Here is a 13,748-nt window from a genome sequence, read left to right as displayed (position 1 = left end):
TACCAAAGTCTGCTCTAGGCACGTCCCAATGGTTTCATGTCTTAATGTCAAGCTCTTACTAAAATCTGTAAAGATGAGGAAGATGAATAATGGGGTAAATAGGAAGCTGAAGACTAGAATTATGTAGAAAAGAGTGGAGGACAGGAATCACGCAGGACAGCAGTCAGGAAGGAGCACAGCAAAAAAAAAACACCCAAATCACCCACCTGTCAATTATTAATTTGGTAGTCTTTAAAATGTATTCATGCCGGTCGCTAGTCCATCATAGTGCCAATACAGGCTTACCAATGCATCCAGCTGTGGGCAATTTCGAGTTTTCTTTTCATCTCACATGCAATACTTTTGGAGTGTGGGAGGAAAAAGCTAGAGCACCTGCAGTAATCTTAAAGGGAAGAGCAAACATGGGGGTTGAAGTCGACACAGAAAAGATCAGATCTAAGAGTTGGGGACTCTGAGGTGACATCCTGACTATCCATGAAGCCCCAAGGCCTCCTTCAATATTGAAATGTCTTTGATATGCATCAATCCAAGGACAAATAGTATTTTCAAAACACTTAATTTTGTCTTGTGCTAAAATTATATTAAAATGGGTGACATTTTCAAAAGATCTAGTGAATGGTTCTTGATTTTTAAGAGGTAGGCGTTTGTTTGAACAATTGACTAGACATGTTACTTGGAATTAACTGTCTACTACTGAGATGTTTTTCCTCATTTCTCTTTAAGCAAAAACGCACAGAAGATAAATACAAGATGTCACTTGTTACTGCTGACGTGTTTTCGTAGTATGGGAGAATTTGAGGTCACGGAGTGAGGGAGCTTTGGTTTGGAAGACAAGGGAATGGAGGTAATGTTGCAGTGAGCGACGAATCTGTGGGAGCCGTGTGATGCTGCGGTTTATAGAACTCCCTCTCGGATAAGTCAGGACTCGGGGCCCCTCGGGGGAACACTCTTCATCTCCCACCACTGTCTGTGTCTACAGTCGCCATCTTTCTTCCGATTACCACCTCCTTGGCTCCCACTTTTCCTGCCAAACAGCTTCTTTTTTTAACACTCACTCGTTGTCCTTGTTGTCTGGGCATTTATGTCCTGTTTACATTTCCCACTTCCTTGTTTCAGTCTTCCTCCTCTGGCTCTTCTGCCTAAGCTCTCTTACATATTTTTTTCTTTTCCACAGTCGATGCTTTATCATTCAGAGCCTGGGAGAGGGCACTTTGACTTGTGGAGGGTGTGGGTAGGGGTTGGGGAGGGTTACTTTTGCCCTGAGCCAGGGCATAATGGGAGTTAACCGCCGACCGTAAATCCTGTTGCAGAAGATGAGTGAGGTGGAGTGTGCAGGGGGTGGGGTGCGCTGCTTATTGTGCTAGAAGACGTTACTTATTGCACAAGAGACCGCCGAGCCCCCTGCTCTCGTCAATCTTGGCCTTTATTGGGAGATTGCAATAGGAGATCAGGACCATTTTTCTCACTGTCTACCTCTGTTGCTCGTGTCCCCTAACCGCTGGCTTGGACACCAGACACATTACTTACTCTGTCTGTTCTCACTGCGGTGATATTTCTGATTCCCTCCCTTTACTTTCCTGCCGAACCCTCTCACTTGTACCGTGGTTAAACTTTAGTCCTTTTCAGTGGAATTGTTGTTGACACCTGAGGGTTTCATTGCTTTGTAAACCTGTGCGTCCACACTTCACCTATGCCAATTTGGCAATCTTCTGTGGCTGTATTAACTGCAATACTCTAGTTTGGAGGACTGCTTTTCCTCCATATTTTGGATAGTAGCTCTTATTGTGGTTTGTGTTCCAATTACATAGACTATTTATCGCAATGTGAGCTGGGCATGACCACTTCCAAGTCTTGTTTCAAAGGTCTGATTGTAATCCAGGCAAAATCCATATTCAGTGAATCCAGGCGTATCACATTATGCGTCACCGCATATTCAGATGATAAAAATCACAGAATTTAGCACAGTGTAACAGTAGCTGCTCTCTCTCTCTCTCTCTCTCTGTCTGTCTCTCTCTCTTTCTCTCCATCTCTCTCTCTCACTGTCCTCTTTATTTCTCTTCCTCTCCCTCTCTTTCCAGCATCTGGTTTTCTTCCATTATCCCTTCTTTTTTCTTTTTCCTTTCTCTTGTGCATTCAGTCAGTCATTAAGCCCTCTTTAAGCTGACTGAATGAAGGTTGGCACCCTCTGTATGGGGTCACCACAGACCCCTCCAACCCCCCTCACTGCCCCCACGTCCCTGGCTCGTCCCCGGCCGTGAAAGGTCAGCCGTCATTGGGACTCATTACAAGGAACACAAGCTGGAACAGTGTGTGTGTGTGTGTGTGTGTGTGTGTGTGTGTGTGTGTGTGTGTGTGTGTGTGTGTGTGTGTGTGTGTGTGTGTGTGTGTGTGTGTGTGTGTGTGTGTGTGTGTGTGTGTGTGTGTGTGTGTGTGTGTGTGTGTGTGTGTGTGTGTGTGTGTGTGTGTCTGTGTGTGTCTGTGTGTGTGTGTGTGTCTGTGTGTGTGTGTGTCTGTGTGTGTGTGTGTCTGTGTGTCCAAGCTGCAATATAGCTCAAGGAGGATAGATAACGCAGACCTTGAGCTTCTCTTTTTCTGTTTCTCGCAAAAAATATGATGGTCATGGCTCTTTAAATTGCGCTCTCTGGCTTTCACATAGTATTTTATGTCTCAACTCCGCTATGCATAAAGTGAATGATCAATTTGTGAAGATGCTTAGATCCACAGTTCCTCTGCAACCCTTCCATCCCCAGAAAACTAATCATTCAAACTCTCACACACACTCTCTGACACCTAATGTCCTCTCTGCTCCAGACATGATACATGCAGCAGTTTGAGCGGCATTGACTCTTGCTCTTTTCCCTTCGCTCTCAAACTAACACACAAACACACACACACACACACACACACACACACACAGACAGGCGCAGAACCAGTTCATCACCCTCTCTGACACGGCAAATTTACAACGCTGTCCTTGACCACAAGATCCACCTTCACTCGCCCCCCCCCCACCCTGCCCAGGTCTGCGTTTTTTTATTTGGACATAAAAAGTAATAAGAGAGGAATGATTGGTGTGTTTTACTGCTAATCATCTGTCCTTCCACCCCAATTAAAACAACTTTTTTCTGCATAAACCGCCAGGGCAAATATGCCCGCAGCCCTCCACCCCATAGGGCCAATGCGGTGTGTTTTTGCGTGGCTACACTGGCTAGTGTACCCATCTTTGTGTCACCATGTGAGTCAGTGCGCGTGCATGTGTGTACCCTGCTGTCAGCAAATTCCCCACAGAGATGACCTTGAAGGAGAAGCTGTGTGCTTAGCTCTGATACTGAATGCCAAGCCGCAGCGGGCTCAGCGGTTGCGCGGCTAGAACTTCCCTGAGACCTTTAGCCACTTCTGCCAGACTTAATCCCAAAAGTTGCCACGAGTTGTACTTCTTTCAGTGCTCGAGTGGCAGCTCTGCTCAGATAGCTGGTACCTGATGATGGAAGTGTGTGTCGCTCTGTTCATTTGCCCCCTTGTAAAGGAGCTGACAAACATTTTATTTTTAATCTCTCCTGTAACCTTGTGAAAATTATCCCATGTCTTTATCGGATTCCGACCGTAATTTTTCTTTTTAAAATGTGCTTTTATTTGCTCTTACTATTTACATAGGGTTCAATTGGAAAATGTCTTGCACTCACATATTCACGTCCAAATATATTTGTTAATTTGTTCAGGTATCAGTATTGTCTATATTGAAATCATTTTATCAGTCAGTCTTTTGCCTCCATTTTTCAGGTACTAAAAAAATGGTGGGCATACTTTACATATACTATACAGATAATTAAATTTTTATTAAATTGTTGTATCAACAACTGTGGCATGTGCAGTGGCGTAGCTCGGAGGAATTCTTAGAGTGCAGTGTCTAGCTGTATGAATTTGGTCATGGTGACCAAATTCATGCAGCTAGACACTGCACTCTAAGAAATGTTTTCTTTAGGTACCCAAAGTCAATCCTATGAATCACCTTCTCTAGTGCTTGTTTCTGGAAATAATGATGAAAACATGGTCTGAATGCCGTTTTGGTAAATTATTTTCTCTGGCACGAATAGAAATTGGCGGGGAAACCCTCAATCCCTCAATTTTAGTTATTATTTATTGTTCTGCCAAAAATCAGTGCCATTGAAAGATAGTGACTCCAAATGATATGAAGTAGCCTTTATAAAACATACTATGTGTAAATTGCCTGTAATGGTGCACCCGAATCCTCCTTCTAAGGACATTCTGTAATAAAATGTTTTGAGAACATGACCCTTGTGCACGCTCTCAGGCTTTCCATACATGTATTAAAACCTGGTGCAGCCACTTTGGCCTCCATGCTCTTTACTCTACCAGCTCGCCATCTACTTTCTTCTCTTTCCCCCCCTGTTGTCCCCACTCTAGGCTTTCTCGCTGCCATTTAGTCTACGTTAATGGACTCTTACCCATTCGGCTTAGAAATGTTGTGAAGTAAACAGCTGCTCATGAAATATGTATTATTCTCTTTTATGTAAGTGTGTGTGCGTGCGTATGTGTATGTGTGTGTGTGTGTGTGTGAAGTCAGCCGTACCCGACCGAGCCAGCAGACTCACGCACGGCCACTCGTGAACACGTGCGTGCATATAAAGTGCTGGGGCACCCCGAAAAAAGGCTGAGGGTGCCTGCACATCTTGGCTCTGAGTCAAACACTCTGCTGCTGGATGAGTCAGACACTCGCTGATTCTCTTACTGATGAAAAAAAGTCAGAGTCGCACTTACAGTACAATTGGATTGAATCGTAATGTGTTCATGCAGATGGAGGGGAAAGAAGAAAGCAAATATTTCAGGTTGCGTTTCCTTGAACATTTATGTTTATGTTTATATTTGAAATCTGTCAACCGCCTGTTACCTATTACTAGTGTGAACCATCCCATGGGAAATGGGGTAGAGAATTGGTGGTCGAACCTGCAGACCAGCTGAGAAAATATCCAGAAAAGCAGCTCAGTGGCCGTTTGTAGGAAAAGTGAGGCCTATTATGTGGAAGTGATTGTAGCTTTATGGCTATAAAGAAGGCTGTTTCCCCAAGAACAGCTTGTTCAGCAAACCGTCAATGGCTAAATAATGGTTAAAAATTGCTGCAGGAGTTGCTTGGAGTTGTTTTTTCTCTTGTTGCATTTCTGTCGTCCAAACTTCTGCAAGCTGCCCCCCTCCGTCGTACTCTAAACGCCATTATCGGGAATCACACGTCTCGAATCAAAAAGGCGGCTGGGATGGAAAATCGCAAATTGATTTATTTCAAATTTTTGATAGTATCAGCACAAAAATACAGCTCCTGTGCGATCGCCGAACCCATTCAGCTTCATCTATGAAATCGCTATCTTTAGCCTCACAGCTTAATATGTTGTGAACAGCTTTTTTCCCACTTTCCGTTTCCCCCCTATTGGCATCCTTTTGACGCCGCGATACATTCTGTCCTGGTCTCTTCTTACCTGTCTGTTTTCCTGACACATGTATCATATCTCTAACAACACGCTTCACGCCATCACATGTACCTCGTCTTGCTGCATACATAGCTAACACCCTTGGGGTTGCCCCTAGCAACATGCATTAATACACTCTCCTGAAACCAAGATTGGAAGAGAAGCAACATATATAGATATTTATATACATATGGAGGAGATGTGACAGAGCCGTTGTGGTCATGTAGCTGTAATAGAAGGCCGTCCTCAGCCGAACCCCATACATAATTCATTGGTGCTTATTGCCCCTGGAGAGCTCTGATAGACGACCTCTGCCGTGGCTTGACTCACGTTGGAACATCAACTAGCAAGGACTGAAAACAGGTCATCTCTTTGGTAACCCTTCAGGCTATCCGCATGTTGCTGCAGCACCGTGGGCATTATGTGACAGAGCCAAGTGGACCGCACCATCCTTCACTCGGGCTGTCGCAACGGCAAGGTGAAGGGCATTGTGGGAGAATGATTGTGTTTTAAACGCAAGGTCAGGAGGAAGATTTGTGGGGCAGCGCAGCAAGAAGTCCTATTTATGAACAGCACCGGCAAACTTACTCTGTCCATTCATACAGTACGAGGCCTACGCAATTTAAAGAAAAGAACCTGTGACATACTTCATTTTATTCAAAGAAGTTATAAGACCTCGCTGCGATTTCCTCCCTTTACATGGCAGATATGAGGGAGGACGGGCTTTGTTGAAGAATAAAGCAGAATAAATATTTAAAAAAGAGAAAGAGGCACTATAGGGCCAACTTCTCTAAAATACCACAGTCAGCATATCTGTCACCCAGTCAACTTTAGAAATGATTGTGGCACAGTAGGGGGACTTATTTATTTATATCCCCTGACATTATTATAATTTCCATTATTTATGTAGCCCCCTGTTCGTGGTGGACTCGAGGGCAGATGTGAGAGGTTTGAGAAAATGCAAAAAAGATCTCTGGCGCTCGGCTCCCACAAGGCCATATCTCTGCTGGAATATTGCCCTGTCGGATCTTCATCAATGGAATAAATTGTAGCAGACTATCATTTTCTCTTTAATCAGGTCGCATTCTGCTGACACAAGGCCCAATAGAGTTAGTCGCTTCATGCTTTCGGAAATAAAACACAGCAATCTGGAAAACCATTGAAAGAGCCACTTCATCACAGAAACCTCCTTCAGTCATTCTCTAATAGCTTTAGTTTTTACAACAGAATTAACCAATAATCGTGACGGTTTTATACCCTCTGAACTAGAGTACCTCTATTTATTTATGATCATTGGGTGCTTCCAGTATTAAATTGCAGGCGGTTGATCTCGGGTTCCGTTACCCAACATTTACACACTGTGTGCTCCCAGTAATGTGACTACATGAGCTTGCACTCCTCTCCAGTATAGACTCAAACATTAGGGAGAATTTGTCTTTGCTATTAAAGGCGCTCGACTGTAATGATTTCGGCAGAAAAATGTGACGTCAACAGACTTTACTGCCATTTCCAGCAATGAAAGACCCACATACATGACCTTTAGAGAGACGGATGTTTGACCTTTAGTGAGACTGATGTGTTTTTTTATGTGTTTGGATTTGTTTATACCTGATTAATCTAATGGTTTTTCTTTTGACCTTGTCACATGATCTAAGCTTTTTACTGTACCTAATAAAATAGCTATAGAAGCACACCAGCATTTAAGAATTGCACTTTATTAAAGTTGGGGGGATGGCAGATGGTGAGATAACCTGACTTTTAGTCCTTTGTATGAGGGAAACTTTTTTTTTTAAAATGGATCCTATAATTTCCATAATGCAACTCTAGAGTTTCTCAATAGACCTTTCCTGTCTGTTAAATGCTTTCATTATTTAAAAAGTCTCCAGTTTAATGGAAGGCAGCCCTGATTACATCATTATTTGTTCATACTTTGGTAGATTCCTCTAGGGAATCTAAAGGAAGAAAAGCAAATGTTTTTAGCAAATTTTAGAATTTTCTTCTGCCTTTTATCTCTTTGTTATCTGGACTGATATCTGACTTGCAAATGTCCCAAGTAGGCCAAAAACCCTGCGAGGAGTTCATGTTAATTTCCCCACAGTTCTATTAATATAGCAGTAATATATTACTCGCTTAGGTTTGACTTTCAAGTACAAGCAGAACAACTAGCCGCAAGGGTTTATCTCTAAAAAGAAAAAAAAACTTCCACATATCCTATTTTGCAGCCGTTGTTTGTCACATCGCACAGTTTTTATATTTATCACTATTATTCCACTGAACACAAAGCTCATTATGGCTGCTCAAACTCAGAGACAAGGGCTTTTTTTTCCTCAAGCCTGCCTTTTAGTGAAGTCCCAGTCGTGCATTAGCCAGTGGAGTGCTCCTCTCTCGCAGCTCCCATTTTCCATAATAAAACACAGCTCAGCACATCCTTGTGCTGCATGCATAAGGAGGAGCTACCCTTGTGTCAGCCTGGGTTAGTCGCAACAGGAGCGCCGGGCAAGGAAGGAACGCCTGCACAGGTATCAAAGAAAAAAATATCCCATCATTCAGAGAATAGTTTAGCACCTCTTTGTTTCAATCTGCTATTACAGCACGGCACGATTTATGTCCTATGTATCGACTATGCCGCCATGGTAAACATGAGGAGCCACTGTTAACCTACTTCTGTTGGAATGGCAAACCCCAGCAGGAACACGCTCTTCTGTCTTGAATGCTCACGGGCGGAAGCACAACAGACACAGTCACGTGTCAATCAACCCACACTCCACCACGCACATTAAGTCTAAGATGTTTGGCAATCTTCCAGCACAATGTGGCACACACTCGGATGTGAGTGCACACACACACACACAGACACACACACACACACACACACACAGCTGCCAGTCTTCATCCCATGTCTAGATGTGGCAGGGGCTTTTTGTTGGGGGAGTTGACAGCGAAGGTTGCTTCATAAACCCGGCACGCGTCCATCTCCGTCTCCCCCGCTGCTCGGGGATGAAGGGGAAGTGATGATCCAGGGATTTTTCATTCCCTCTGCTCCATTGAGCTCACAGTATCACCTTGACAATGTTGCGTTCTGTCACTCTGGCTATTCTGGCATGGCAGCGGGCACTTGTGGAGGAGGAGAAATGCTCCAGGGGGGAACTTTGTGGGATTTCACCGCCCCCAAACAAATCCATTAGCTGTCGGGGTTTAGTCGTGCTCTTTAACTCAGAGCGAGGGGAGAAATTGTTGGAAGTGGCTTGTGGTAGGCTGCGGTTGAGGATGCGGTGTGGGGAATAAAATATGTGTTCTTGGTTATTGAGATGGCTTCTGTATGTGTGTGTATGAGTGACAGCTTTTGAGAGACTGGTGTATGCATCAATACAATTGTGCGTGTGTATGTGTGACGTGCAATGGGCAAGCAGACAGGACATGGAAAGTGGAACATCCCTGTGCTGGCTCGACAGCAGTGCAGCATAGCCGAGGGACTGCACATCACTGTGTAAATGCAAATTGCAGTGTCACGCTGATCAATCCTGTAGGCTGCTGCTCTGTTCTGTGCCCTCTATTTCAGTATGACACTACAGTATATGATGCATGTGTCATGCTCTGCCTGTTCCGGAGTATTTGTCTGACAAGGCTCCTCGCTGGCCTTAGCTCTTGAGTGATTTTCATTTGCTTCTGTTTGACAAGCACATTAAGTATTTGCAAGACAAAACTTTGTATATCAAGCTCGACTAACCCGCCATGTCTTTTTCCTTGTCGCTACAGGACACAACCTGAATAAAAGAATCCCGTGGGACAGGAAGGAAACGGCAAGAAGGTGTGGTACAAGCTGGTCGGCGGAGAGCCGGGCAGAGGGGAGAAGACACCGATCGGGCCATCAGAACACAGAGTCCTGGACATAGCTAGCCATGCTTTAGCCCACACCGGATAAACACCCGCTGCCTTTACTGACACACTCCTACAGACACAAAACACACTTATCTCCCCCCATCATCTGCCATTAGTCCTTCTACACCGTCCCAGCGAAGATGTCGATGCAAATGTTGGCGCTGTGGCACTTGTGGTGACGGGGGGGGAGGGGGCACAGAGTGTGTGTGCATATCCGGCAGGTGGGTGGGTGGGTGTACAGGCACACCGAGAGGCATCGTCAGTGGGGGGGGGCAGGTTAAACCATGCGGCCCTGGGCGGGTTCATGGCGTTGGATTACCCTGGTGCTGTTGGCCTGGGGCACGCTGCTCTTCTACATCGGAGGTCACCTGGTGAGGGACAGCGAGCATCCGGAGCGCTCCAGCCGGGAGCTCTCCAAGATCCTGGCCAAGCTAGAGCGGCTCAAGCAGCAGAATGAAGACCTGCGGCGCATGGCCGAATCGCTCAGGTAACAACAAAACTGGATTCTTACACCAAAACCCTTTTTATTCTTTACTTTAAGATCACCTTAAATATCATATCAAAATAACCCTCTCCTTCTTCCACCTTTCTTTCCACCTTTGGTAAAAAAAAAAAACAGCAGCCAGGTTCTCACCCCATATGATGGCGAATGGGTGAAGTACCCCCATTACAAACCTAACTTAGCACTACCTTCACCCGTGATGAGCACACCCTCTGAATATGGCAGTTAGATTTAGGACCAATCAGAGCAGACTGGGCTTAAAGACAGACTCTAAAGCAAAGCGTTTCAGACAGAGATTGAAATGAGGACATATAGCAATGGCACTGTGAGAAATATAAAGGTGGACACTACACTATGAAAACAGTTTCTTGTAACAACCCAAATTACAATTTTGAATTTTGAAACTGGGCGTAATATGTGACCTTTTGAAATAAGAGTTTCAGAACCTGAATAAGGCTTTGCATGGCTTTGAGACACATGCATTCACTATGTGTTAACTAGAAGCTAACTAGTATGAAGCATCTGACATGTTATACAGTTTCCTGGTTGTTATCTGACATATGAGTCCTAAACTTATAGGTTATGTAATAGTGAGTCAGTAAAAAAAAACATTACATAAACTATAAAGTAATGAATACTGAAAGTCTTACACAACACTGAACTGTGTATAGTGCTCTCTGTTTCCATTACTGGTGATGAAACATTCAAGCCAAATCCAGCAGAGTGGGAAATGCAACCAGTCCAGGCAGGTGGAAAACCCAAGTCATGTTCATCATCAACTACTGAGTCAGTCGGTACAGAAAGCACATAGTGTGTCCTGGATGTCAAATGGGGGGGGGGATTTGATCCCAAATATGATGAAAACTAAAGTGAAACAAAATAAATATGTGGATAAGCGTTGAAGTCAACGTACCTCATGAAAGATAAGCAGGGTATTTCAGAAATAAACCTCACCAGCAGTAACAGCTGAATCATCAGCGTCTCCCTCTTCCGTTGTAATCTACAGATCTACAGATTCTCATCCTTGGCTATGGCAAGAGGGCGGGGACAGCTTTAGTGAACATCTGCATGAGTGGCAAAGCACAATAGTTTCCACACTTTTATCATTACTGGATCTTTGGTGCAAAAATAATGTAATGCGTTCACTATACTTTTGTTTTTGAATTTAAAAGAATATGGTGCAATCCATCAATTCCTTAAGTTTTTGCAAGACCCGCAATTGAACCAGCAACCTCTAGCTCCCTGGTTGTCCAATCAGTGTCATTTTACACATAGTGTGGCAAACTGGCAATGTGTGTATGGTGTGTTTTTTTTTTGTGAAAATTCAATCAGTATCTGATTAAATTAGCATATTGTGCTGCTTACAGTTAAACAAGTGTAACTGCAAAGTTTCATCAAAAGCTGATCAGGCTTGCCAGAGATGCTCTGTGTGACAGACAGACAGATGGATGGACTGTCAAACACCTCACCGGATTTTTCTTGTGTCATTTTGGCAGACAATAACACATTGTACGAGCCCATTAACCAGACAGCATCATTCAAACATTGAAGCAGTGTGTATAAGGGAGACAGATGGTTTTGTTCTTTTCTCTGCATGCTGACAGGGCTTCTTTATGCACACAAACTATGGGTCCCGTGCAATGGCGTGTACGGTCTGCAAGTGTGCTTTCATTTTGAAGGGAACTCAGTGGTGCGTCCTGGGGTGCGACGTTTTAACAGGGAACCCGCGCCTCAGATGTTGCCTTTGCTGCTCCTCCTTGATATTCCGATTCACTTTGATGCCGGGCCCTCATCAGTGCAAACACAAACACAAACACACATGCGCACGCGTGGCTTCAAACAGCTGGTCCCTGATTAAATCCCTTGCTTTTGTAATTATTCAAAATTGGCTCGGAAACAAAGGTGGAATTCATGGCATAAAAAAAACAAGTGCAGCTTTCAGTCGACCAGTGTCCAGATGGGTCCCCGACACACTGCATGCGTGTTGCTTGTTATTGAGTTCTGCTGTTGATCTGGGATCTGGGGCCTCCGCAGTTGTTTACCGGGGCAGCGCTACAGTGCCTTCTCAAGTCCCTTTAAGCCTCAGCAAAGTGTCAGGCACAGCAAGCCAAAAGCAGGCAGCTGGCTTGCTGAGGTTAAGCATTATGAGCAATCGACAGAGACAGAGGGTGGTTTGCCCTCTCTTCAATTGTGTGTCTTCGCACAATCATGCGTGTGTGTGGGTGTGCACTGGTCGAATTCACGCCCAGCAGATAACTGCACCACCGCCGCATCATGTGGTGTCTCTTATCCTTTATATTGGAGCCCTAATAGACGCAAATAGGCTGCCAGTCATTCCTGCCACAGCTTACTCCTTTCGCCTTTCTTCCGATCCTTGCTTCACTCCTTATTCACCTCCCTCCTCCTCCTCTGCCTCTTTCCACTAGCAAACTGCTGACGGAGGCATGGCTCCGAGCCACTCTCCAGCCAGCAGGTTGTCACAGACTGACTGACCCTGTAACAACTCACTAGCTCACTGATGGACTAGCTGAACGCATGCCTAACCCAATCCACCGAATTACACATTCTGCAGCTACGGATACGCTGTCTGAGAGCATGAATCTCCGAGTGTTGTTGAAAAAGCAGAAACAGTTCCTTTGCAAGCAACCCGCTGACATTAAGTCATAAAGAAAGTTTCATCCAAAGCACCTAACCTTTGCATTATTGCATCCATTTTTTACGGGTGGCCTCAGAGAGATTGAAACCCATAAAACTGACATTATTACACCTTTGTGTTGAGTTGTTGCGCAATAGAACCACACTGCATCGTGAGTGATTTACAGTTCAGGGTAGGATTTAACTTGGTTAGTGCCATCACACAGCTGCAGCACTAGATGGATGTGTAATGAATTATTGGACAGTGTTGTGCATTCATTTTGATACTGTACCTCCAGGGATCATGTTTACCTTGCTCATTTGCTTCTTGATGGTGAGGGATAGCCATGCTGAAGCAGTTTGTGTGGGACTTTGATTCTCTTGGTCACAAATTCAAAGTTTGTGTAGCAGTACGATGCCCAGATATTGGCAAGGACTTCACCATACATGGATCATGACTCACGATATGATAGCACGATACATTACAATACAAAGATGCACTTTATTGTGATATTCCCCTGAAAATGTTAAAACAGACCTGAAATACAAGTTGCTTTGTACGATCGGGCTGGCTTTTATACATCTCATCACAGTATTTGGACAAAATAAATGCAAACAATTTGATTCAAAACTTTAATATAACTGCAATAGAGGCAACTAGCCGTACCGTGACATATACAGGAGCGGTGGTTGTAGTTCAAAACCCATCTAAAACTTGAATTTATTTTTGAAAATATCGATTTCTGGAGCTAATGATGCTATACAGGTGTAACAGAAATTACTATCACAATATATTGCTGTATCGATAATTCTAGCACAGCCCAAAGCATCACTGAGAGGATGAAGGTACATTTGTTATTTAACCAACTCAGTACTTCTGCACTACACTACTGATCATGTTTTCCCTCTTGACTCTCCATTATTTTGAGAGTAGAATTTTCACGCAATCAACACTCAGATCCAAATCAGAGAATCACCTGGCTGGCCTACAGATCCAGTTCAGGGACCCAGTTATTCGGGCCACTCTTGTGCGATTTGAGTGACACGGCCAGCGTGCCAACCCACCAATCACCCAGCAGCATTAATGAGAGGTGAGCACCAGGTCGAGTTGCTCGGCCTGTCTGGCTCCGCCCTCTCCACAGCTGTCAGTCACCTCGGGCACAAAGCCACGGACCCTTGTGGAGAGGATGACACGCACCAGCCTGATGGTGTGACATCGAAGGCAGCGAGGGCTGAGAGTGACAGCTGGGCTG

The 13,748-nt window shown here is 44.5% G+C and overlaps 1 protein-coding gene across 1 annotated transcript in view; it reads left to right on the top strand.

The window, feature by feature from the left end:
• Positions 1 to 9,629: 9,629 nt before the first annotated feature.
• fut8b (fucosyltransferase 8b (alpha (1,6) fucosyltransferase)) overlaps positions 9,630 to 13,748 on the top strand; it is a 45,352-nt gene continuing 41,233 nt past the window's right edge. Inside the window, exon 1 of the mRNA XM_080048392.1 lies at positions 9,630 to 9,846. Coding sequence (XP_079904518.1) covers positions 9,644 to 9,846 — 203 coding nt within the window. The 5' untranslated portion in view covers positions 9,630 to 9,643. The remainder of the gene's footprint in view (positions 9,847 to 13,748) is intronic.

The sequence above is a fragment of the Ammodytes marinus genome, assembly GCF_949987685.1.
Source record: "Ammodytes marinus genome assembly, chromosome: 19".
Lineage (NCBI taxonomy): Eukaryota > Metazoa > Chordata > Actinopteri > Uranoscopiformes > Ammodytidae > Ammodytes > Ammodytes marinus.
The sequence above is the reverse complement of the archived record's forward strand: the minus strand, read 5'-3'. Positions and strand labels throughout refer to the sequence as shown.